Source organism: Puma concolor, chromosome D4, assembly GCF_028749965.1.
Source record: "Puma concolor isolate L17-30 chromosome D4, mPumCon1.1.hap2, whole genome shotgun sequence".
NCBI lineage: Eukaryota > Metazoa > Chordata > Mammalia > Carnivora > Felidae > Puma > Puma concolor.
In genome coordinates this window covers 30,683,846-30,711,630 of record NC_141679.1, presented here as the reverse complement: position 1 = coordinate 30,711,630, position 27,785 = coordinate 30,683,846, and the positions used below count along the sequence as shown (strand labels likewise).

The 27,785-nt window shown below is 39.7% G+C and overlaps 1 protein-coding gene across 1 annotated transcript; it reads left to right on the top strand.

Annotated features, from left to right (window-relative positions):
• Positions 1 to 26,938, top strand: ZNF367 (zinc finger protein 367). Its single transcript, XM_086685181.1, has 5 exons — positions 1 to 866; positions 17,246 to 17,396; positions 20,439 to 20,558; positions 21,658 to 21,796; positions 24,382 to 26,938. Exons 1-5 carry the CDS (start codon positions 453 to 455, stop codon positions 24,602 to 24,604), a joined length of 1,047 nt encoding a protein of 348 aa, XP_086541307.1. The 5' UTR covers positions 1 to 452; the 3' UTR covers positions 24,605 to 26,938.
• Positions 26,939 to 27,785: the final 847 nt, after the last annotated feature.

The window sequence follows — 27,785 nt, the reverse complement described above, 5'->3', positions numbered from 1 at the left end:
GCGACCTGTCACTCGCCGCTGCGGCCAGCGGGCAGGGGCCTCGCAGTGATTGGTTCCGCCCAGGCGCGAAATGTAACGCGGGAAAAGCCGGAGCAGTGACCCAGGCGGCAGGTTGTTATTTTCGGGGGCTCGGCGCAGCACGTCCTGCTTTCCTGTCACCGAGAGGCAGGCCGCCCGCAGCTTCCCGCCGGTGCAGCCTGCGTTGGGGAGTACAAAGAGCGGAGGGCGGGCCTGACTCAGGGTTGGGGGTCTGGCGCTGGCCGCCCGGTGCCAGCCGAGCCGCTCCGCTGCTTCGCTGGCCGCCGCGCAAGAGGTTTCCGGGAAACGTCCGCCGGCCATGAGCCGGCGGGACTGAGCGCCGGCGACTGGGCAGCAGCGCGGGCGAGCGGAGCGAAGGGCCAGGCCGGGGCTTAGGGAGTGCGGCTGCCGGAGCTGCGGATCGGGGCCGGGCGATGATCCGGGGCATGGAGGCGCCGATGGCGGACAACCCGCCGCAGCCGCCGCCCGTCATCTTCTGCCACGACTCCCCAAAGCGGGTGCTGGTGTCGGTCATCAGGACGACCCCGATCAAGCCCACGTGCGGCGGCGGGGGGGAGCCGGAGCCGCCGCCGCCACTCATCCCCACCAGCCCCGGCTTCAGCGACTTCATGGTGTACCCGTGGCGCTGGGGCGAGAACGCGCACAACGTGACACTCAGCCCTGGGGCCGCGGGGGGCGCCGCCTCGGCCGCCTTGCCTGCCGCCGCCGCCGCCGAGCACCCGGGGCTTCGAGGCCGGAGCGCGCCCCCGCCCGCCGCCTCCGCCGCCGCCGCCTCGGGAGGTGAGGACGAGGAGGAAGCGAGCAGCCCGGACAGCGGCCACCTCAAGGTGAGCGGCGCGGGCGGGTGGGAGGGGCGCGGGGCAGCCAAGGCCCGTTAACGGCGCGGCCAGGGAGCCGGCAGTGCCCGCGGATGCGGCGGGCGGGGCGGGGCCGAGTTTAAAACGCGAGGTCGCCTCTGGCCGCGGTGGGGGCGGTGGCGGGTGACAGGACGCTGACGTCACTGCCGCGCGCCAAAAAACGGGTCCTCGCGGGGGGGGGGGGAGGCGGGACGACGGTCACGTGAGGCTAGCGGAGGGGTGGCGGGTAGACCCGAGGCCACCCAGCAGCAGGTGCAGTGAGCGCAGCCTGGGGTCGCGGAGGAGGCCCACTCGCGGTGCAGACGCTGGGCCGACCGCTGAGTCCTCTCTGGCCGGAGAGGGAGCGAAGGGATGCGGGCCTTCAGCTGTTCCTCTGGGTGCTGGACGGGAGGGATTTGCTCAGATTCCCTCCATCAATGCAGATAACCCGGCCCTACTAAAGATGTCCAGCAGAGATAGCCGAAGAGCGAGAAGGGATTTTAGGGCAATCTTCCATAGCGGAAGTGGGCCCTCACTGCCCCTCATGCATCCAGCGTACCACCTTGCTAGTTGGCTGAGAGCACGCAGTGGAATGGGAAGCTGTTAACCTTGAATTGCTTACGCTCAGACTGTTGAGAGCTGGGAAAGATAGGACTACCTGGTTCAAGCTTACTATGGATCAGGCAACTAAGCCTTAGAGGGATTGGTGAAGAGACCTCCTCAAGGTCCCACAGCTAGGTAGTGGGAACACTGGGACTATGGTAGTTTTTGTGGCTCGCAGTCCTGAAGCTTGTATTCTCGGTGCCTCTCTGCTGACATACTTATCTCTATAGACTGTAAGCTGCTAGAGAGCCGGGATAATTTTTCTCTGGAAGACTGTTCAACTTTAATTCCTCACACTCCAAATGCTGAATAAAAGTGCTCGGTAAATATTTGTGTAATGAATGAATTGTGCTAATACAAGGTTAATATTCAGGTTCTATTTGTTAAGTGGCTATGTCAGATAAGCAGTTTACTGAAGAAAACACCGTAAATTAGTGGATAAGTGCCTGGATATTGGCAAATACTGTATCTACAAATTGAAACAAGTTTAACTTGGTCATGATTTTACATGCAGTAACAAAGATGTTGAAACTCCATGTATTTTGAGCCCAGAGGAAATTGATATACTTTGTTACTAATGGTAGTGTTATTAAAGAACTACAGAATTATAAAACTCTGTGTTTGACACCCTTGTAATTCTTGAAGCTGCACTTCAGTAGAAATTTAAAACAAATTTGAAAGGACAAGCAGTGAAAATACTCATAATAGTGCTGAGTGAGTTTGTGAAGGAAACAATCCCTGTTGCTGTCTCTAGGTAGCCCTTAGTGAGATGGCTGGGTAGCCTAGATACTTTCCTGTGTTAACATACCTAGTCTTTAAAAAAGCAAACAAAAAAAAGTTAGGTTATATAGTTGGAACCATAAAGGCATGCAGTGCACAGGTACTCGTAAAATATTTTGCATTTATTATTTTACTAATCTAATTTTGGATTATCCAAGAAGATTAATATTATAATAGATAAATGAAATTTATAGGTATGTTCATTTTGGCCTAAAATAGACTTATCTTAACAAACCTTATATAAAAGTTGCCCACAGTGCGTGGGTGTGAATTTTAGGTCCTCTTTCTCCACCTCTTTTTAGAGGTAAAATATACCAGAAATTTTGAAGAATATGTAAGCAAAAAGGCTGTTTTATATTTCACTTTTTTCTCACACAGTCATATTTCAGAATTACTAGATGACTTGATTTTAATTTGTCCTTTAATCAGTGAAGCAATCAGCTACAGCTGCAAAAATTCATTCATTTTAGCTTTTCCATCTTGAGGGGAAAGGTCTGGAATATACCTTTATTTAAGGATGGTAACTAGTTTTGTTTGTAATCAGTTCTAGACTAAAGGTAGGGAATTCCAGTCCCCTTTACTTTGTTTTGTTTCTCTAAAGTACTTGTAGTTCTTTATCTCTACACGGGTGAATTATGCTGACTGAATCTGTTTACTTTATGGAAAGATAGGACACCAGTAACATGTTTCCCCCTAGTCCCTTCTCTCAGTATACAGGTTAGAGGCAATAACAGTTGTGAGTTTGAGAAAACATTTGTGTTCGTTTATTGTCTGTTTGTTGCCACTGCCCCCCCTCCCCAAGGGCAGGTGTTAACATCTGAGACCTTCACAGTAAGTGTCAGCTCTTGCCAGCTTTCTTGTTTGTTCCTGCCCTACGCTTCCTTTTCTGCCTGTGGGGAGAACATCCACCATCCACCAACTTATTTTGGCCCATCATCACAAGATTGCTTCGCACTGTTGGGGTATAATTATATATTAGCATTATCTTCTCTCAGTTTGTGAATTCTGAGAGGGGAGTGGAGGGGAGGGTGCAGGTCTAATTTCTCTCTGCCCTTAGGTTATTTCCAGGCTTCTGCACCTTGTGTCCTATCTACTCAGACTATGTTCATGAGGTTACTCTTCACTGTTGGACCTGTGTTTGGCTTCTCTGTGCATAGCCTCAGATACCATTCACTCTTCAGGACCTGCCAGCTGCCTATTCCACTTTGCCTTTCTGTCACCTGAACACTGCACAGAGTCTTACAGATTAGTACATATAATTTTGATCACCACGATGTTAAACACAACCTGTTAATGTAGTGGCCACAGTTTATTGCCTAGCACAGCAAACTGCTGGGCTTTTGAATTCCTTAATTAAATTAACCTTGTTTATCCAACGAACAAGGAGGAATTAGAGAAAAGAGTCTCCAAGATTGTTTAGTTAACATAGTATGGTAAGTGGCAGAACTGATTGGCACTTTCAAGAGCCCGTGTTCTTTTTTTAAAAAAATTTTTTTTTTTTCAACGTTTATTTATTTTTTGGGACAGAGAGAGACAGAGCATGAACGGGGGAGGGGCAGAGAGAGGGAGACACAGAATCGGAAACAGGCTCCAGGCTCTGAGCCATCAGCCCAGAGCCCGACGCGGGGCTCGAACTCACGGACCGCGAGATCGTGACCTGGCTGAAGTCGGACGCCCAACCGACTGCGCCACCCAGGCGCCCCAAGAGCCCGTGTTCTTAATCCCTATGTGGTATTGCTTCTGTATATATCATGTATGAATTGACTTTAGGGGTTTATTATTTTTTTAGTAGTAAGCTGATGATGGTAGACATATGAAATACACATTGTTTACACATGTATGTTTCTCAACTGACGTGCTTTATGAGGGTACACACAATACAATTGACAAATGCAAATTAAGACTTGGAAAGTTGTGCAGGTAAAGCAAGGTGGGGGATAGAATGAGGAAGCAGATATGATAGCCAAAGAAAATTTGGATCTAAATCTGAATTTAAAAAGGGAAATATGATCAATTACATTTTTCTCATTTTCTTGTCAAGGTCCACATGCCTTCCTCTGAGACCTATTTTTCTTTTCCTTCTAGGTTATATTTGTGCACTTTATTTGAATTTTACTTTGTATAAAAATGTGCCAAGGACTTTTAGGTTTGTCATCACCCAGTTTGAGTATAACTTTCTGTAAAATCTAGGTAAATGTGTCCATTATTCTAAGTGGCTTGAGAAATAACCCAAATTTTATTAAATAACTTTTTTTCGTAAAGATTTTCTTTTTTTTTTTTTTAAATGTTTTATTTATTTTTGAGACGAGAGAGACAGAGCATGAGCAGGGGAGGGGCAGAGAGAGAGGGAAACACAGAATCCGAAGCAGGCTCCAGGCTCTGAGCTGTCAGCCCAGAGCCCGGCACGGGGCTTGAACTCACCAACCACAAGATCATGACCTGAGCCAAAGTCGGATGCTTAACCAACTGAGCCACCTAGGTGCCCCTATTAAGTAACTTTAAAAAAAAATGTTTATTTTTGAAAGAGAGAGAGCAAGAACAGGAGAGGGGCAGAGAGAGAGGGAGACAGAGAATCCCAAACACGCTCCGTGCTGTCAGCATAGAGCCCGATGTGGGGCTTGAACTGACAAACTGTGAGATCATGACCTGAGCCGAAATCAAGAGTTGGATGCTTAACCGACTGAGCCACTCAGGGGCCCCTTAAATAACTTTTTAAAGATAGTTATTGACATTGAAAACTCAAAACATTTATCATATATATTTCAGAAAACACTTTGAAAATTGCTAATCTACCATCTGGTGGTACTGAAAAGTCTGTCTTAAAAATGAAATTTAGGGATGCCTGGGTGGCTCCTTCTGCTGAGCTTTGGACTCTTGATTTCAGCTCAGGTCATAATCCCAGAGTCGTGGGACCGAGCTCTGCTTCGGGTTCCGCATTGGGCTCCGTGCTGAGTGTGGAGCCTGCTGATGATTGTCTCTCTCTGCCCCTCTTCCCACCTTGCATGCATGATCTTGTGCTCTCTCTAAATAAATTACCAAAGTTTGCAAGTGTTTTTTTTGTAATTTAATCATTTTGCTTCTTTTTAGTAGCTTATTTTGCAGGAGATGCCACAAAATAATGTGTTGAATTTGTTTTTATAATTTTTAAAAAATATTTTATAGAACTAAAAACTTCTTTTTTTAAAAATGTTTATTTATTTCTGTGTGACAGAGTGTGAGAAGGACAGGGGCAGAGAGACAGGGAGACACAGAATCCATTGCAGGCTCCAGGCTCTGAGGTGTCAGCACAAAGCCTGACGCAGGGCTCAAGCTCACTGACTGTGAGATCATGACTTGAGCTGAAGTTGGGCACTTAACTGACTGAGCCACCCAGGTGCCTGTTGAATTTCTTTTTAACTTAACTTTCTCTTGTGAGCCATCAAGCAATCCTGACAAGATTTGTCTCTTAGACTCCAGGCATACTGGATTGCTGAGAGTTAGTTAACACTCTGTTATTGTCAGAATGTACCTAGATGCATAGTTTTCTTATTGCTAAGGCCACAATGAAAAGGACCTTTAAGTAATGCAGCTCATTTTTGTATGTATGGTTAAAAAAAGATGCTTTTTATTTATTTAGGGCATAAGATGATTACTTACCTTGCTTAATTTTCACAGTTGAAATGATATACTTAGTGAAGCCTTAACCTGTATATTGCTAGGATGTTGTATTATATTTTATTTATTTTTTTTAGCTCTCTATTTCTCATTTGGAAATTGCAAATATATGATTTAGGCGGGGAAGCAATTGTTAACTTTATAAATACTCAAAACCCCGTTAGACATGATTGAAAACAATTTTTTGTTTTGTATTATTTTTGTTTTTTTAATGGAAACAGAAGATAGTAATGGATAATCTAAAAATTTTGATATTAACTAGTGAGTTATTTCAAATTATAATAGAGGCAACAGTATGCTTTTATGTATTTAAAAATACTGGGAAGGGGCATGTGGGTTGTTCAGTTGGTTAGATGTCCAGCTCTTGATTTTGGCTCAGGTCAGGATCCCAGAGTCCTGAGATCCAGCCTGAATTGGGCCCACACTGGGTGTGGATCCTGCTCAAGATTCTCTCTCTCCCTCTGAGCCTCCCCTGCTCATGTGTGTGTGCACTCTCTCTCAAAAATTTAAAAAATAAATAAATAAAAATACTGAGAAAAGATTCTTTCATCATGGAGTAATTGTGTCACTAAGGCTTTTTAAAAATTAAATACATACAGTATTATTAGTTTCAGGTGTACAACATGATGATTTGACAAGTCTATACATTTCTTATTGCTTATCAAGATAAGTGTAATCTTAATCCCCTTTATCTACTTCACTCATCCTCTTACCTACCTCCCCTGTGGCAACCACTAGTTTGCTCTCTGTATTTGTTTTTTTAATTTTTTAAATGTTTTTATTTATTTTTGAGACAGAGAGAGAGGGAGACACAGAATCCGAAGCAGGCTCCAGGCTCGGAGCTGTCAGCACAGAGCCTGATGTGGGGCTCGAACTCACAGACTATGAGATCATGACCTTAGCTGAAGTCTTAGACGCTTAACCGACTGAGCCATCCAGGCACCCTGCTCTCTGTATTTAAGAATCTGTTTTGTGTTGGTCTCTTTTTTCCTTTGTTATGTTTCATAAATTTCACATGAGTGAAATCATATGGTTTTTGTCTTTCTGTAATGTATTTACTTAGCATTACGGCCTCTACGTCCATCCATGTTGTAGCAAATGGCAAGACCTCATTCTTTTTAATGGCTGAGTAACGTTCCATTGTGTGTGTGTATATGTATACCATATCTTCTTTATCCATTCATCTATGGATAGATACTTGGTTTGCTTCCATATCTTGGCTGTTGTAAATAGTGCTGCCATAAACATAGAGGTGCATATTTGGTGCATCTATTTGAATTAGTATTTTTGTTTTCTTTAGGTAAATACTTAGTAGTGGAATTCTTGGATCCCAGGGTAGTTCCATTTTTAATTTTTTGAGGAACCTCCATACTGTTTTCCAAAGTGGCTGTACCAATTTGCATTCCCACCAAAAGTGTTCCTTTTTCTCCACATCCGTGTCAACACCTGTTACTTCTTTTTGACTTTAGCCATTCTGATAGGGGTAAAATGTATTTTATTGCAGTTTTAATTTGTATTTCCCTGATGAATAGTGATGTTGAGCATCTTTTCATTTTTCTGTTGGCCATCTATGTCTTTGGAAAAATGTCTATTCTAGAGGTCCTCTTCCCATTTTATTTTAAGTTTATTTATTTATTTTTGAAAGAGAGAGGAGGCAGAGAGAATCCCAAGCAGGCTCCACACTGCCAGCCTGGAGACCAATGTGGGGCTTGAACTCATGAACTGTGAGATCATGACCTGTGCCAAAATCAAGAATTGGATGCATACCTGACTGAGCCAACTGGGCGCCCTGGTCAGTCCTCTGCCTGTTTTTAATCAGATTATTTGTTTTTTGGGGGTGTTGTTGTATAAGTTCTTTATATATTTTGGATATATCATTTGCAAATATCTTCTCCCATTCAGTAGGTTGCCTTTTCATTTTGTTGGTGGTTTCCTTCATTGGGCAAAATTTTATATTTCGATATAATCCCAATAAGTTTAATTTTGCTTTTGTTACCCTTGCCTTAGGAGACACATCTAGAAAAATGTTTCTAAATTTTTTTTTTTCAACGTTTTATTTATTTTTGGGACAGAGAGAGACAGAGCATGAACGGGGGAGGGGCAGAGAGAGAGGGAGACACAGAATCGGAAACAGGCTCCAGGCTCTGAGCCATCAGCCCAGAGCCCGACGCGGGGCTCGAACTCACGGACCGCGAGATCGTGACCTGGCTGAAGTCGGACGCTTAACCGACTGCGCCACCCAGGCGCCCCTAGAAAAATGTTTCTATAGCTAATGTCAAAGAAATTACTACCTATGTTTTCTTCTAAGAATTTTATGGTTTTACATCTCACTTTTAGGTCTTTAGTCCATTTTGAGTTTATTTTTGTGTATGGTGTAAGGAAGTGGTCTAGTATCATTTTGTTTTTGCATTTGCATTATTTTTATGTATTTAAAAAATATTAGGAAAAGATTGTTTCATGGCAGAGGAGTTATATTACTAAGGTTTTTAATTAACCTAATTTCATGTTCCATTTCTTAACAAAATCACCTGCTATTTTTATGGATCATAGATTGATTATTTATTTATTTATTTTGCATTTTACATTTTTAAAACAAGATTTAAACCAATTATTCATCATATAAACATTACCAGCAACAATCCAATTATTGTAACTCAATAAATGATGGTAATGGATTCTCTAGTTTTACTCCTGGTTAGATCTTTGCTGACTCTGGATTAACAGTTTCAGTAAGCAAGACTAGAGCAAAGTGTAGCTAGTAAGAGTCCCAGCCAAGGAGTAAAGGTGAAGGTGAAAGTATTTGGTAATGACCAGTAATTGTTACAAGTTGATTTGCTAATTTGCACTAAGTCAGGGTCCAGGTAGGACCTTCCCAATTCCTAACTTCATTATAAATGGAAACTTCTAAAAGAGTTATATAAGGTTAAGGAAATACATCAATTATGTGCCTCCTTTGTCAATTTTGATTTCAAAAAGAATTGATGAGATCTTTATACCATCAGCAAATATTTATTAACAAAGTGCCTCAATTAGCTTAGGCTGGAGCATGGTGCAGAATGCAACTTTGGAAATCCCAGTTTCAGCCTGGTCATGACTCATGTTGTTCTGTCCTGTGAGGGTTGTTCTGCCCTGTGCTGGTATGCACCTTGTCTTGATCATTCTGGGACCCCGAAGGAACATCTCCTACCTGGGGACATTTGGGTCTTAAGGCAGAAAGAAATGAGAGATGAAAGAGTCATGTGATGGCTTCTAAAGCTTTTGCTTAGAAGTCATACATATAATTTCCACTCACATTTTATTGGCCAAAGCAAATCATATGGTCAAGTTTGCCTCATTGGTACCCACAGTGAGAAGAGGGGCAGTGAATATTTTTACAGTATTATTATCTGCCATACTGCCTTTCCACATTCCTTTTTGGGGTGTGTGTATGGCAAAAAACAACAAAATTTACCATCTTAATTGTTTTTTGGTGTTAACTATATGCACATTGTTGTATAACAGATCTCAGGAACTTATTGATCTTGCAAAACTGAAACTCTGTACCCATTGAACTCTTCTTTTCTCTCTCCCCATAGTCCCTAGCAACCACCATTCTACTTTCTAAGAGTTTGACTAGTTTCGATACCTCACATAGTGGAATCCTGTCGAATTTGTGGTGTGTGTGTGACTGGTTTGTTTCACTTAGCGTAGCCCTTTTAAAGTTCATCCACATTACAGCACATGGCAGGATTCTCTTTTTTTAAGACCGAATAATTTTCCATTGTATTGTAAATACCACCTTTTTTTTCTTTTTAATCTATCTGTCAATGGACATTTAGATTGCTTCCACCTGTTGACTGTTAAGGAAATGGATTTTAATATCTAAGAATTTTTTAAACATGACTTATCCTTAAGATAACTCACCCATGTTGAGATTGAGCTTTTCTTTCAAAGTGAAAATTGATGGAATGGAATTTTGCTGGAGCTTATTGTTATCCATCAAGGCTTTGGCCTGATGTTTTTAAGGATTTGGAAGGCTTTAAGTTTTTATATTGTAGGCAGTAAAAACATCTTCATTTTGTTTGTAGTTGTATATAATCCTTTTATGATTTTTTTTCATGTAACTTTTATGTATAAAATTTAACTTACCTGGGAAATGAGAAAATTTTTTTTTTCAAGTGAATGTTTATTTTAGATTAGTTCTAGATGTATGGAAAAGTTAAGATAGTACCGGGTGTTCCCATAAATCACATACCCAGTTTTCCCATTGCTAACATCTTAAATTAGCATGGTATGTGTGTTATGATTAATGAACCAGCTTGATAAATTGTTATTAATTAACATCCATAGTGTATTCAGATTTCCTTATTTTTTTTTAAATTGAAGTGAAATTCACATAACATAAAATTAACCATTAAAATTTTTTTTAATGTTTATTTATTTTTGACAGAGAGAGAGAGACACACACACAGAGAGACAGAGAGAGCATGAGCGGGGGAGGGGCAGAGACAGAGAGGGAGACACAGAATCTAAAGCAGCCTCCAGGCTGTGAGCTGTCAGCACAGAGCCCAACGTGAAGCTCGAACTCAGGAATGGCGAGATCATGACCTGAGCCAAAGTCGGACACTCAACTGACTGAGCCACCCCAAAATTAACCATTTTAAAATGTAATTCAGTAGCATTTAATAATTCACAATGTTGTGCAACTACCACCTATATCAAGTTTCAGAACAGTTTTATTACCCCAAAAGAAAGCCCTGTCCTCAGTAGTTACTTCCTATTCTCCACTGCATGCAATCTCTGGAAACCAATCTGAGTTCGGTCTCTGTACACTTAACTATTCTGGAAGTTTCATTACACGGAATCCTACATATTTGGCCTTTTGAGTCTGCCTTCTTTCATTTAGCATACTGTTTTTGAGGTTTGTCTACCTTGTAGCATGTATCCTTTCTATTGCTGAAAATATTCCATTGTGTATGTGTATGTTTATGACATTGTACTATACTCTGAAATTGTTTTCCCACCAGCAGTGATTTTGAGGGCTCCAATTTCTCTACCTCTTTGCCAAAAACCACTTTTATTTCCTATTTTTTTCTTTTTCTTTTTCTGAGTATAATCTAGTTGGTGTGAAGTAATATCTTATTGTGCTTTTTGAAAAAGTAAATTAATTTTATCGAGATGTAATTTGCCTTATAATTGTTTTGATTTGCATTTTGCTAATGATGTTGGGCATCTTTTCATGAACTTGCTGGCCGTTTGTATAACTACTTTGGAGAAATGTGTTTTTAAGATCTTTACACATTAAATTGGGTTCTTTGTCTTTTTGTTGAGTTGTAAAAGTTCTTTACATATTCTGGATACTAGACACTTATTAGATGTAATTTGCAAATATTAATTTCCTGTTCTGTAAGGTTGTCTTTTCATTTTCTTGAGACTGTCCTTTGATACTTAAATGTTTTTTCATTTTAAGTCCAGCTTATTTATTCTTTTTTTTTTAATTTACTTATTTTGAGAGAGAGAGAGAGAGAGAGAATGAGAATCCCAAGCAGGCTCCACACTGTTGGAATGGAGTCCGATGTGGGGCTTGAACTCACAAACGGGAGATCATGACCTGAGCCTATATCAAGAGCTGAACATTTAACCAACTGAGCCACCCAGGCAACCCAATAAGGGTTTATCTCTTGACTCTCAATTCTGTCTCAGTGTGTCTTTACTTAGGCTCGTACCACACTGTCTTGATTGTTGCTGCTTTGTAGTAAGTTTTGAAATAGGGACATATGTGTCCTGCTTTGTTCTTTTTAAATATTGTTATTTGGAGCCTCTTGCAGTTTTACATGAGTTGGAGGATCACTTTCCATTTCTGGGCCTTTGTAATTTTAATAGGGATTGCACCAAATCTGCACATCAGTTTAGGTAGCATTGTTATCTTCTATGAAGCCTTCAAATCCAAGAACTGTATCCCATAAGTTTTGACATGTTGTGTTTTAGTTTACATTTGTATCAAAGTATTTTCTAATTTCCTTTGTGATTTCTTCTTTGACCCATTGCTGTTTAAGACTGCATTGTTTAATTTCACATATTTGTGAATTTTCCAGTTTTGTTTTTGTTTTTGGTTTATAGGTTCATTCCATGTTTGTCACAGAAGATACTTTGGATGATTTTCTCAGTCTTTTAAAATTTATTGTTACTTGCTTTGTGGCCTAACACATGGTCTTTCCTGGGGAATATTCCATGTGCACTTGAAAAATGTATATTTTGCTGTGTATTTTGAGTGATCTATATATGTCTGTTAGGTCTAGTTGGTTTAGATGTTCAAGTGTTCTATATCTTTGTTGACCTGTCTAGTTCTATCTATTATTAAAAGTCAGACCCCAACTATTTTGAATTCTTTCTCCTTTCAATTCTGTCAATTTTTGCTTCATGCATTTTGGGGGTTCTGTTGTTAGGTGAGTGTTTATAATTGTTATCCCTTTTTCCGTTCTTTTTTTTTCTAAGTAAGCTTTAGGCCTAAGGTGGTGCTTGAACTCACCACACTGAGATCAAGAGTTACATGGTCTACCAACTGAGCCAGCCAGGAGCCCCTCCTTTCCATGCTATTCTCTTCTAACTCTTCTAACTTATTTGTGGTTTTGGATCTAAAGAAGTCTGTTGGAGGCAGCATATAGTTGGACCGTTTTTTGAAAAATCCATTCTGCCCATCTCTGCCTTTTAATTGGTGATTTTAATCTATTTATATTTAAAGTGGTTACTGTTAAGGAAGAACTTTTGGTATTTTGTTATCTGTTTTCTGTATGTCTTCTACCTGTTTCATTTCTCAGTTCCTCTCACTGCCTTCTTTGTAGTGTACTATTTTCATATCTTTCTTGTTTTCTTCTTGATTTTTAGGGTTTTTGTTTGTTTGTTTTTTGTTTTTTCAACTGGCTGCCCTGGGAATTTCAATTAATCTCTTAGATTTAAAACAATATATTTTGAATTAATAACCACCTTAGCTACAATAGTGTACAAAAACTCTGCTCCTATTCAGCTCTGTCTCTCCCTCTTTGTTATAGTCACAAATTACATATTCTTACATTATGTTCTCACTAACATGGATTTATAATTTCTTTTTATTGCTCATTTATGTTTGAGAGAAACAGAGCATGAACAGGAGAGGGGAAGAGAGAGAGGGAGACACAGAATCCAATGCAGGCTCCGGGATCTGAGCTGTCAGCACAGAGCCCAAGGCAGGCTTGACCTTGAGAACTTCAATATCATGACCTGAGCTGAAGTCGATGCTTAACCAACTGAGCCACCCAGGTGCTCAGTTTTCATAATTTTTTTTTTAAGTTTATTTATTTATTTTGAGAGAGAAAGTGTAAGCAGGGAAGGGGCAGAGACACAGGGAGAGAGAAAATCCCAAGCAAGCTCCATGCTGTCAGCTCAGAGCCTGACATGGGTCTTGAACCCTCCACTGAGATTATGACCTGAGCCCAAATCAAGAGTCAGATGTTTGACTGAGCCACTCAGGTGCCCCTGGATTTATAATTTTTAAAATACATTTGGCATTTGCCTTTTTTTTTTTTTAAAGTTTGTTTGTTTGTTTATTTATTTAAGCAATCTCTACACCCAATGTGGTGCCCAGACTCATGACCCCAATATCTAAGAGTCGCATGTTCCTCTGATTGAGCCAGCCAGGTGCCCCTGGCAATTGTCTTTTAAATTATATAGGAGAAAAAGAAGAGTTACAAGCCCTGAATACAATACTTTTGGCATTTGTATTTACTTATGTAAATACCTTTACTGGGGTTCTTTATTTCTTTGTATGGCTTTGACTTTGTCAGGTGTCCTTTCATTTTTGCCTGAAGAACTTCCTTTAGATTTATTGTAGGGCAGGTCTACTAGCCATGAACTCAACTTTTGTTTCTCTGGAAATGTCTTAATTTCTTCTTCATTTTTGAAGGATAATCATGTTGGATATAAGATTGTTGGTTGACTTTTTTTTCTTTTCAGCACTTCAGACATGTCATCCTACTGCTTTCTGTAGTTTCTCCTGAGAAATCAGTTTTTAATCTTCTTGAGGACTCCTTGTAACTGATGAATTGCTTCTCCTGTTTTCATGATTCTCTGCCTTTTGTCTCTTGACAGTTTGATCTAATGTGTCTCAGAGTGATCTTTCTTTGCGTTTATCCTTCTTGAAGTTCTTTGAGCTTCTTAGATGTTTACACTTATGTCTTATCAAAATTGAGAAGTTTTCATCCCTTATTTCTTCAAATATTCTCTCTGCCCATTTCTTTCTTGCCTTCTGGGACTCCAATTATGTGTATGTTGGTATGCTTGATGCTATAGTTTGAGTGTTTATGCACCCCAAAGTTTGTGTGGTGAGATTCTGACTGCCAAAAGATGATGCTGTTAGGAGGTGGGGCCATTGGGAGGTGGTATCATGAGGGTGGTGCCCTCTTGATGGGGATTAATGCCTTTCTGAAAAAGGCTCCAGAGAACTCCCATGTGAAGACATAGCTAGAGGATACCATCTATGAGCCAGGAAGAGGGCCCTCACTTGACTATACTGGTGCCTTGATCTTGGACTTTCCAGCCTCCAGGACTGTGAGAAACACATTTCTGTTGTTTGTAAGTTACCCAGTCTGTGGTATTTTGTTATAGCAGCCCAAATGGACTAAGACACTTGATGTCCTACAGGTATCTTGGGCTCTGTCCATTCTTTTCTCTTTCAGTTCCTCAGACTGGATAATTTCAATTGACTAGTCTTCAAATTTGCTGATTCTTTCTTCCTGCCAGTTCAAATCTGCCATTCAAATTCTCTAGTGAATTTTTCCATTTTAGTCATCATACTTTTTTTTTTTTTTAGCTCCAGAATTTCTATTTGGTTTCTTTTTATAATTTTTAAAAAAATTAATGGTGGGGCGCCTGGGTGGCGCAGTCGGTTAAGCGTCCGGCTTCAGCCAGGTCACGATCTCACGGTCCGTGAGTTCGAGCCCCGTGTCAGGCTCTGGGCTGATGGCTCGGAGCCTGGAACCTGTTTCCGATTCTGTGTCTCCCTCTCTCTCTGCCCCTCCCCCGTTCATGCTCTGTCTCTCTCTGTCCCAAAAATAAATAAAAACGTTGAAAAAAAAATTTTTTTTAAAAATTAATGGTTATTTATTCTTGAGAGAGAGAGAGAGAGAGAGAGAGAGAGCGCACGCAAGTGGTGGAGGGGCAGAGAGGAAGACACAGAATCTGAAGCAGGCTCCAGGCTCTGAGCTTTCAGCACAGAGCCTGCAACATTGGACTCAAACTCACGAACTGTGAGACCATGACTTGAGCTGAAGTTGGATGTTTAACCAACTGAGCCACCCAAGTGTCTTCCCCACCTTTTTAAAAATGTTTATTTATTTTTGAGAGAGAGTGTGTGAGAAGGGGAAGGGCAGAGAGAGAGACAGAGGAGCTGAAGCAGGTTCTGCACTGTCAGCACAGAGCCCAACGTGGAGCTCAAACCCACAAACCGTGAGATCATGACCTGAGCTAAAACCAAGAGTTGGATGCTTAACAGACTGAGCCACCCAGGCATCCCTATAATTTGTTTCTTTATTGATATTTTCTGTTTGTTGCAACAATGTTCTTCCATTTTTCCTTTTGTCCTTTGTCCATGGATTGCATGACCTCATTCAGCATATTTAAGACCATTTATTTAAAGTCTTTGTCTAGTTAGACCTGCATCTAATTCCTCCTGGTCTGTTTCTATGAATATCTCTTGTGTATGGACCATACTTTGTGTCTTTACATGTTTAGTAATACTTTGTTGAGAATGGGATGTTTTGAATATTCTACTGTGGTGATTTCCCCAGAGTTTGGTTTGGTTGTGTGCTGGGGGTTGTAGTTATTTGTTTGGTAAATTTGCTTTTTCTTTTCTTTTTTTAATTATTATTATTTTTTAATGTTTATTTATTTATTTTTTGAGAGAGTGAGTAGGGAAGGGTCAGAGAGAGAGGGAGATACAGAATACGAAACAGGTGCCAGGCTCTGAGCTATCAGCGCAGGGCCTGATGCAGGTATTCAACCCATGAACTATGAGATCATGAACTGAGCCAAAGTCAGAAGCTTAACTGACTGAGCCACCCAGGTTCTCCTGGTTTGCAAATTTTCTAAACTATTTTTGTAAACTCATTTGTTGTGTTTGTTCTCAGCTAGAGATTGCTAGAGATTGCCTTGAATGCCTGTAGGCAAAAACTGAAAGGGAACAAATACCTGACTTTGCAGAGATGGCTCTGTGTTGTAGCTTTCTCTCAATGCTTACACTCATTATAACTCTGTCTTAGCCTTCATTTCCTGCTTGTGCCTAGCTGAGGATCAGAGGTGACAGCTTAGGCTCTTTTCAGGTCTTTTCTGAGCATGCTTCCTGCCCTGGGCAAGTCGGTGGCTTTCTAAATTTTTATCTTTAGGATACCAGGGCAATTTTCAATGCCCTAATTACGCAAAGAAACTCTCCCTCCAGCTTTTCCTCCCAGGCTTTTGATGTGTCCTTTTGTCTCAATTGAAACGTTTTGCCCCTGGTGGCAGCAAGTTATTATTGAAACCTTACAAGGTTTTTTTTTTTTTTCTCTCTCTCTCTCTCTTTTAAAGATGGTGACTTCTTTCTTTCTTTCTATGTTTGTTTATTTTTGAGAGAGAGAAAGTATGCGCACATGAGTAGCAGAGAGACTGAGAGAGAAAGAAAGAGAGAATCCCAAGTAGGCTCTGCAGTGCCAACACAGAGCTGCCAAAGAATTGGACCAAAGAGTCAGCTGGATCATGACTTGAGCTGAAATCAAGAGTCAGACGCTTAACCGACTGAGCCATCCCGGTGCTCCTAGCCTTACAAGGTTTTGAGCTGCTCTGTTTAGCCACTTTACTGCCCTGAGAGAGTTCTGAATTAGGTCAAACAAAGACAAACACCTTGTGTTAGTTCTTCAAGTAGCCCCCTGACCGGTCAAAATAGACAAACACAATTCTTTTAGAATTAAATCTGCTTTGCTCTTTGTGGAGCCAGGGACTGAGTGAGAATGAAGGCTCTTCAAGATCACTGGTGGGGGTCAGGGAGAGGCAAGGGCAGGGAATAAAAATACTGCAAAGCTTTCCTATTGTTTTAGGTTGCCTGTGTTTTGATTCAGTGTTCCCTGAGTTGCTGTAAATCTATTTTCTGGAGTTGTGATAAAGGTGATTTTGACAGTTTTTTCTCAATTTTTTCAGTGATCTGTGGAGGGATGGGCCTTTGGAACTACCTATTCTACTATATTCACTGATGTCACTCAAGAAAGATTTAAACAATGATTTATTGTGATATTTTACTTTAATGAGAGGATCTAAGAAATTACATTAACGTTTACACAAATTGTTAATAGGATGGAATCCGACGTGGTAGACCTAGAGCAGATACTGTCCGGGATTTAATAAGTGAAGGAGAGCATTCATCCAGCAGAATCCGTTGTAACATCTGTAATAGGGTGTTTCCACGGGAGAAATCACTCCAGGCTCACAAAAGGACTCATACAGGTAAGTTGAGCAAGTATTACTAAAAGCTGATTTGATGTTTGGGCCCATAAATTAATATTTTAGTTGCTTTATATTTCCTTACTGTGAAGTTTTTTAAGACAGTCACTGTATAGTCGGTTTCTTTTTTGGTAGGAAAGACTGGTTTTCTCAGCATTGGTACCCTGTGACTTCTAAAAGTATCATGGTAATTAATCTAGTTGTCATAGGAATATTATTGCTAAATTGAATTCTATCATTCTGCCTACTTAAATGTCAATATTTGATATGCCCTTCAGTTGTCTGTGTAATTGATAAGACTGATTTGTAGGCCAAATACTAAAACAGTGTCCAGTTTTTAGCAGAATTACTAGAATCCCCAGTGTGCCATCAGAATGTTTCACCTAGCTATTTAATCTAAGGTGAAGTATAATTTTTCAGAATTAAATGTATTATAGGTAGTTATCCCAGGACTATCACATATCTCTATTTGTGTAGAGAAATTATACTTAAATTTTAAATACCATATAGAGAGCAAAGAAATAACGTAGAAAGAGCCCTTGTTCTTTCCATAGAGAAAGTTGGCCCCAGAAGAAGGAGCTTTATGGTTATAATAATGGTATTTAATAATTTACAGATGATAAAACTGAGGCATCAAGAAAAGCAAAGACCACTGCCTTACAGCCTCCCATACCTTTAAGTCTAGGGCTGTGCTGGCAGATACCGTAGCACATGCTGCTCTTGAGCAGTTGAAATTTGGCTAGTCTAAATTGAGATGGACAATATGTGTAAACTGGGCTGAGTATGAATAAAAGAGAGTAAACAATGTCCTTAATTACTTTTGATATTGATTATATATTGAAATTATATTTTAGATATATTGGGTTAAATAAAATATATTATCAAAATTAATTCCACCGGTTTATTTTTGCTTGTTTTAATGTGGTTCCTAGAAGTGGTTCCTATTCTCTTTCCATTGGGCAGTACCAGTCTAGAACTTGGGCTGTTAAGGCTTAGTTCCCTATTTTTTTGCAGTGTTTATGTCACCACCTGTTTGGTTTTTTGGTTTGTTTTTGAAAAGATACATTTTAATAATATGCTAGAATATAGTTTTCTTAGCTAAATCCCTGAAAAAGGGTAAAGTTTTAATTTTGAATTATTACAAACTAAGGTGGCCAAGAGGTTTTTGACTTTAGGAACCATTCAGTAAAACCATTACAAAACGAAATACATGATTTTGAGAATTTTCAGATTTATTTTCAATCTAATTGGTCTGAAATATCCCCAGATAACTGGTTCACAAGCCACAGAGTACATAGTGCCAGTGTAGATAAGATTCGGGACCATGTGGTGTAATGATAAGATCCCTGAGTTTCAGGCCTGATCTACGACCAGTCCACCATGTGTCACCCTATATTTTCAGGCCTTGGCCTACTATGCTGTATGCCAGAGGGCTGAGCCCAAGATCTCCATGGTATGGTTAAGCTCTAGTAGTATGTATATGGTTTGCAAAAAACTTTCTCTTACTATTTTATTATTTATTAACTTAAAAAAATTTTTTAAACATTTATTTTTTGAGACAGAGACAGAGCATGAGTGGGGGAGGGGCAGAGAGAGAGAGGGAGTCACAGATGCTGAAGCAGGCTCCAGGCTCTAAGCTGACAGCCCAGAGCCCGACTTGGGGGTAGAACTCACAAACAACCGTGAGATTATGACCTGAGATGAAGTTGGTTGCTTAACTGACTGAGCCACCCAGGCGCCCCATCTCTTACTATTTTAAATACCCCCATACCCCTGTTTTATTAATGCGTGTCTATCACAATCATTTGGTACATTTCTAAATAATGAGAAATTAAGGGAGTACTTGTTACTGTTAACTGAGTCATATTGGAAGGACCAGTGCATACTTGTTGATCACAGAATGACTTTTCAAAAAATGATTTTAATTATGGTTAAACAATATTTTTGAGCACTTTCTCAAGCCTAGCACTGTGTTGTATATATGAATTGCAATGGAATACAAAGTATTATACATCTTTGTGTCAGGAGAGTCCCAGGATACATAAATAACAGTGGATTATGAGGTAGTGAAGGGATACATAGTTCAATTATTTGGAGGTAGCAGGGAGGTACAAGGAGATTCACTGAGAGAGCCTACAGGACTGGGAACATTTGAATGGGCAGAGAAGATTGGATTTTCAAGGAGTACAACAACATGAGGAACTAACTGCCTTGTGGATGGAATGAATCTCATGGAATGAAGTAAAGTTAAACCCTGCCCTCTTATGCAGTAGCTATAGTGCAGATATTAGGGGACCACTGAAAAGTCAGCAGATAATTTTCAGCTGTTCAAGGGGTGTAGTAGGGTTTGGGTGATTTAGGAGGTAGTTTGTATGACAAAAGCAAATGTTCTATGGCATTCACTCCAGAAGTACTGTGCAGGGGTGGAGAATAGAGGCCAGCTAGGGTTCCTGCTGGGTGGGAGGGTTGGGGAAGTTGCAATGGGAAATCAGGAGTGGGAGACATTTTAAAGAATTAGCAAGAGGGGCACCTGGGTGGCTCAGCGTCTGACTTCGGCTCAGGTCATGATCTCTCGGTTCGTGGGTTTGGGCCCCGTGTCGGCCTCTGTGCTGACAGCTCGGAGCCTGGAGCCTGCTTCGGATTCTGTGTCTCCCTCTCTCTCTGCCCCTCCCCTGCTTGTGCTGTCTGTCTGTCTCTCTCTCAAAAATAAACAAACATTAAAAAAAAAAAAAAAAGAATTAGCAAGAGCTAGTGATTTGGATTATGGGGAGAAAAATGACAGGATAAGCCAAAGATAACTTCAAGGATGTGAACCTAGGAGCCTAAAAGCTCAAGGCCTAACGAAAATATTATTTTGCTTTCAAGTGGATAGCTACTTGGGAGCATGGAAGCGCTGTTGTTAGCATTAACACTTGCAGCTTTGTAGAGGCTATGACATGTTTTATTGTTTTTGGAGTCGTGACCTATATGGAGGTCAGTTCTCTCTGTCCCTTTCTCTTCTTACATGATTGTCTCAGAAATAATATATACTATTTGTCTACCTAGGTGAGAGGCCCTATCTGTGTGACTATCCGGACTGTGGAAAAGCCTTTGTTCAAAGCGGACAGCTCAAAACACATCAGCGTCTTCACACCGGAGAGAAACCTTTTGTTTGTTCAGAAAATGGTATGGTGTTGAGAGTTAAGTTTATGTAAGAACTGGTTGTGAGTTAAAAGCTAAAATACCTTTTACTTAAGTTTTTTGGGAGGAGAGATTTCGATGTAAATTTTATAAAACATCGTAAGTTGTCTTTCTAAATTGAAATCCGTGCTCATTTTCTGGGAATAATTGATTTTTAAATAAAATATTCCTTCTAGGTGAAAATATTAAAAGGTAATTAAAAGTAGTAGTATATTCAGGGGGCACCTGGCTGGCTCAGTTGGCAGAACATGCAACTCTTGATCTTGGGGTTGTGAGTTTGAGCTCTACAATGGGTGGAGAGATTACTTAAAAAAAGAAAAAAAAATAGTAGATTTAGGTAGAGGTGGTAGAAAGATCTATAGAAGTAAAAGCAGCCTTTATAGTAGGCTTTTAATTGATTTTAAACTTTTCAACTATTAAATGGAAAGAAATACATCATTGTCTTAATTTTCAACAAAGGGGGAGATTTTACCATCTTGCTACTGCCACTGTTAGTAATTTCTTACCACTTTTCGTAAGTGATTTTCTAAATCTCTTATCACATTTCTTGAGATGTTTTCCTTATGCACCTTTTTACATAGTTATACCTGAAATTCAGTATAGTTTCGTGCTGCTGTTGTGTGGTTCTCTTGATTGTTGTCAGTTGTTATGAATGTCTATATGCTTTTTCATTTGCGTAAGCATATACACTATGATTGTCTCAATGTTGGATATTGAATATTTGTTTTTAAAATTTGTTTGTTGCCAACAAAGCTGAGGGACACGGCTTCCTCCTTAAAGCTTTGTTCATCTTATGGGATGTTTCCTTCTGATGGATTCCAAGAATGGAATTCCTGGGTCAGAGGTTTTGATCATTTTTGCTAATAAATCACTTTCTGGTGGGGTTGATGCATTTATATTGCCATGACCAAAAGGTGAAGGCACTGCTTGCTTCTCCTTAGGGTTGTTTTTTTTCTCCTCCAAGTTACAGAATGCTAAATCCCATGATCTTAATTCACTTTTCTTGGATACCAGTGAAAATGAACATTTTCCACATCTGCTGGATGTCCAGATTCTGATAAGTGTTTCCCTCTGTGTTTTGAAGGCTGCCTAAGCAGATTCACCCATGCAAACCGCCACTGTCCGAAGCACCCTTATGCCAGGCTGAAACGGGAGGAGCCCACAGACGCTCTCAGTAAGCACCAGGCTGTGGACAACCAGGCTGCCGCCGAGTGGTTGGCGAAGTAAGGCTCTCCCTGCACTCCACTGCACAGTACTGCCCTGCACATGGGCTGACACTGGGAGCTTTGACAGTTCTCTCCTTTTAAATAAGTTGCTTTTATACATATTTTATAAAATAACTTGAAATGGTGCTTTATTTCTTTAAACCACAGAATTGTTAGGAGTGGTGTGAGGATCTTTGTGCAATAGAAAACAAGTACACGATATTAATTAGTCTGAGTGCCTAGACCACAATTTATTTTAAAAGAAAGAATTTTCCTCATTCTTAAAGATTGTTTTATATGAATTGTACTCTACCATGCAGCCTGTCTTTGTTTTCTTCATATCAGTTAGGTGCTGATTATTCCTGGGATATAGGCTAGAGATTCTTCTAAAGTAAAGTTCTGAAAAGCACCTGGTTGAATTTTTTTAATGGCAACAAGGGGGCCAGCATGCAAAAGTATCTCTAAAGGTATTCTGATTTAAGGAGTCATCTGGTCATCTGTTGTGTACAAACCAGCACTGGCTGTTTGGGGCACCCCCTCCTTCATCAGATTCCTCTGCACTAAGGAAAAGTCTGGAATCCCTCATTGTGCTGTTTAGCTCTGCCTCCCTCTGGCCTCGAACCTGTCTCCAGCTACCCGGCCTTCCTGTTTGTCAGCACCACCCTCACTGTGGCTTGCAGGCCTCTGTGCCCCCTGCTCCCTCTGCCCGGAATGCTGCTTTCCTCTTCGTTTAGCCACTACTCATTCTTCATTTCTTACTGAGGTCAAACATTGCGTCAGGAAGTTCTTCCCTAACCTGCTCACTAACCTCCAGAACAAACAAGGTTAGATCAACTTAATAGATCCTTTTATAACACAGTGTGTTTTCTTTTTCAAAACCTTCATCACATATTTATTTATTCGTTTAGTGTCTGTCATCCCTGTTAGACTAGAAGCTCCACTTAGACAGGCGTTGTTTGTCTGGATTACTGCGTCACTTCCTCCCTCCCTCTTGCTCCTGGCTGGCCTCTGCCACCCCATGAGCTCTAACTTTGCTCAAGTCAGAAACTTGTTGGTCATCTTTGTGTTTTCCTCTCATTCTCCCATCTACTCAATGACAGACTAATGGATTCTACTCAGTATAAAGTCTAAACCCGGTATCATGTGATTCGAAGTCCTTCATTGCCTGGTGGTCCCTGCTGACCTTGTTAAACTTCTTTGCCATTCTTCGTTCCAAGTTGTCCTTCAAGTCATACTGAACTGTTTGCATTTATTTTTTTGTATCTCTGAGTATTGCCCAAATTTTTCCAGGTTTGAGATGTCTGGATTTCCTGAAATCTAATAGTTGTGTTATTTTTGTATAATTTTAAAAACAGCTTTACTGAGGTGTAATCAGCACACAATAAAGTGTACAATTTGATACATTTTGACATATGTATACACCTGTGAAACCATCATCCCAGTTAAGATGGTGAACATATCTGTCACTTTCAGAAGTTTCCTCATGCCCCTTTGTAAGTCATCACTCTTGTCCCTCCCAGCTTTCCTGCTCCCCTGCTCCCCAGACTGATCTGATTTCTGTTATTATAAACTAGTTTGCATTTTCTACAGTTTTATACAAATGGAGTCATACAGTATACACTTCTGTTGTCTGGCTTCTTTTATTCAGTGTAATTATTTTGGGATTCATCCATGTTGTTGACTGTTGTCAATGGTTTATTTCTTTTTCTTTTTTTAGTTTATTTTTTTAATTGAAGTATAATTGGTACACAATGTTACATTAGTTTCAGGTGTACAACATAGCGATTCTCAAAGTCTATGCATTATGCTGGCTCACAAGTGTAGCTACCATCTGTCACCATATAACCCTAGGTTCATTCCTTCTTACTGTTGAATAGTACACCATTGTATGGATACACCTCAGCTTGTTTATTCATTTGCCTATTGCTGGGCTTTTGGGTTGTTTTTGGCCATTACAAATAAAGCTAATATGAGCATTGATATGCAGGTCTTTGTATGGGACATTTTTGTATATAGTGGTACTGTTCTTTAAATATGCCTTTCTTTAGTTACCAAAAGGTAGAATATTTTCTCTTGTGAATTATCAGTTGGTTTTGTAATAGAATAATCATGGTACCTCTTAGATTTTTGAATAAGCTCTGTGTGTTGTAGACACTAATCTGTCACGTTTTGTGGGTTTAAAGTTTCTTATAGTTAACTCTGTCAGAAGAATAGGATAAATAGTTTTCTAATGATTATTTGTTCTACTCTGTTTAATTTTTTATTGAGGTGTAATTGACAGACAACATTTGTTCTACTGTTTGTGTATTTTACTGTAGTCCATTTCACATCTGATCTTAAAGGCAGTTAATTGGTGAAAACCTATGATTAGAGAGTTGAGTATAAGACCCAGAACTGCCAGTTTTTGGTTTTGGAAATCTGAGTGTGTCCCTCAACTTTCCCTCTATAATGGGAAATATATGTAAAGTATATGAATCACTTTAGAACTTTATAAACTAAGACACAGAAAACAATACTGTGGTAAAGAACCTGTTTTCTAAAGAAAAGTAAAGGGTTGAGGAGGTCGTGTATACAAATAGCTAATGTGCATGCGTTTCATGTAGGTATTGGGAGACAAGAGAGCAGCGTGCCCCCACCTTGAAAGGGAAGCTCGTGCAGAAAGCTGATCAGGAGCAGCAGGACCCTCTGGAGTACCTTCAGTCTGACGAGGAGGACGACGAGAAGCGCGGTGCCCAGCGCCGGCTGCAAGAGCAGCGGGAGCGTCTGCACGGAGCCCTTGCTCTCATAGAGCTCGCCAACCTGACCGGGGCGCCGCTCCGCCAGTAGGCTCGACACTGACTCTGCCACTGTACAAAAAAGTACTGCCCAGCGTACTTAAAAAGTAGATCCTTGGGCATAAGCTAAGCACCTTATTTGCTTATCATAGGCTGCTATTCTGTAGAAACTTATGAAGAATGTCATTGCCCCAGAATATGGGGTGAGAGAGAATTGCACTTTTTTTTATATGGTAATGGATTTGTTGTAAAGTTTAAAATATTTTGTAAATATGGGACTTCTAGTACAGGGTAGAAAAGGACATATTGTGGGAAGCTAGATTTTGCAAGTTTAATGCATTCATTGGAAGCAGTTCTCACAGGAAGCACTTTCTGAATAAGACACTTGTATGAAAAAACAGAATGGTACATGTAGCCAAAGAACGTTGAAATAGATTATTTATAAGATCATTTTTTAACAATGTATATTAGTATGTTTAACAATACTGTAAACACTGAGGCAAGCCAGAAAGTATAAGATATGTGTGTAAGATATAGATTTTTAAATTGCAAAATAGTGTGCCTAATGAAAAGTGGAAAACTGACTATTTTGGAAGATGTTCTAAGTTATGGACTTTGGAAGAAAAGAGATATTTGAGGATCTTGGCAAGATGCACAATAGTTGAGAATTTTCAGAATTGGATAATATCAGTCTTATTCTGTCTTTCCGAGGCTTAACAGCTCACTCTGATGTTCAGGTTTGAAAAGCACTTGGCATCCCTGTTATGTTAACTTGGGAGCTTTTGCACGTTGCATATTTCTCATTTGCTGAAATTGAGTGATTAATCTTGCAAAGTCTAGGTAACTTGGTAATTGGTATTTTTTTATATATATATTATGGGCCCTGTAAGAGATTTGGCACTTGGATTTTTATTAATAAAAGGGACACCTACAGGGTTGTTTTGTAGTGAACTGTTTTAGATCTTTTGTTAGCAAACACTAAATTTTAATTGTATTGCTTGTTTAGAATTATTAGCAAATGGAAGCCTCCTATTTATATTTTCAGTGCATAAAGCCACCTTCTTGCTTTTCTTCAGAATAACATGCCAAGCTATTTTGTGTTCACTAAATTTAGTTATCAGGTAAACACTGCAGAAAATATTAGCTACTCAAATAAGTAGGTTTCTGGAATAGTTTCAGCTGCAAGTGTGTTAACTTGTGTGGTGGTTTTAAGCCATTTTTCCAAATAGATGAAGTTTTTAAATACCACTTTATGTACTGAGGCATGAACAGAAAAATCAAGACCAGAGCAGTTCACCTCCTTTATGTAGGCATAAACCTCCATCATTTATGCTTTTGTTTTAAGCAGAAACTAAATAACATGCATAGCATGGTAATTTGATAGATTGCTTAATTGGAGTAGACCTCAAGAGTAATAGAGGGCAATATGGGCTCTTCAGCGCCTTTTTTTTTTTTTTTTTTTTTTTTGAAGTAGTAGCCTACAGATGTAGTTTAAACATTATCTAAAATGTAGGCTTCTTTATCCAAAAATCCCAGTGTGTTGCAGTACACAGATAGTTTAAAATACTAGCCATGGGGAAGGGGAGGTATGTAAATGTCTTGGAAGGAAGCAAAAGTGTGAGAGATGATAGTAACAAATAATGTGTATGAACGAGGACATACTTTAAAAATGTAATTCCTCTGTACAGTAAATTACAAATCTTGAGGGATTTTTTTTTTGTAATAAGAGAATTTATATTTGTAATGGTCTGAGAATTTTGTTTGTAATCTGGTATATAGAATTTTAACTTGGAGCACTTATAAGCACAGGGAGAGAGACTGTAGCATCTGAATTTTCTTGGTTTAGGTTTCAACATTTTCTCTAGATTTTTTGCTCTCAAATATGACTTAAATGAACTATGAAAAGCAACACTCATCAGTCTTGGGAAATTTAAAATTTGATGAACTTACCTAAAGAAGGAAGGGCAGTAGGAATTTTAAAAATACAAATACTTGTCAATTCACAGATAATAAAATTTACAGTCTTCAAAAGTAAGGGTTTTTGTTTGTTTCTTGGTCAGCTTTTGTCAACTATAATAGTTATTTTCGCAAACATTTTTTATTTGTATAATTGGAAGTTTAAGAAATTATTACAACTACATACTATAGAAATATTTAAAATGTTCTTTTTTGATATAAGCTATATGCTTGGAAAAAATATATTGGCATCTAAAATTTGAGGTATGTTAAGACTGCTTTTTGTTTTAAACATGTGGTTTACATTCAAATTTTTGAAGTGTTTTATGCTTCATATGGCTAAGATGTAGTTTGGCAGAGATAACAGCATAAGAATAAACATGCTGTAATTTTAAAAGATGCTTTGAATAAAAATTTATTTTAATTTACAGTTTAAAGTACATGTTCATTCTTGAACCCTTTATAATTTGTTTTCCTGTCAACAATAACCATAATATAAAAAATTGAAAAGGTAGTAATGTCACCTATGGCCCTGCGTTCTTCTATCATTATTATTTGGTGCATTTTCTACTTCATTCCAGTATGAGCTCATCTCAGGTATCTTTTCAGCATAGTAGACACCATAGTGTAGATTGCTTTTTTTACTTTAAAATTATGGCCTTTTAGATTATAGATGTAAATTTAACTTCCTCATCTGGTTCATTATTACCGTGTTAAAAATACACTGGTGTGGATAGTATTGCCAGCTCTATATTAGGCCTGATGGGTGATCAGGACCTGGGATTTCATTTCATTTATATTCAGGATGTGTTGAGCAGCCGAAATAGCGCAGCTGGGAGAGCATTAGACTGAAGATCGTATATTCAGGATGTGTTGAATCTGGGGTCACCTCCCTGAGGAGACGCTCAGGGCCTGTTTACTGTTTTGTTTTAAATTTTTTTTAATGTTTTATTTTATTTTCGAGACAGAGAGAGACAGAGCATGGATGGGGGAGGGTCAGAGAGAGAGGGAGACACAGAATCTGAAGCAGGCTCCAGGCTCTAAGCTGTCAGCACAGAGCCTGACGTGGGGCTGGAACTCACCGTGAGATCATGGCCTGAGCCGAAGTCAGAAGCTCAACCGACTGAGCCACCCAGGCACCCCGGGGCCTGTTTACTGTTTAAAGAATCAAGCAAATTGGTTGAACTTTTTCATTATTTATCTTTAGTTGTATACTTGCAATTGGCAAGGTTCAGCCTGTCCAGGCTTTGAGCAAGAGAATTTCACACACAACTCTT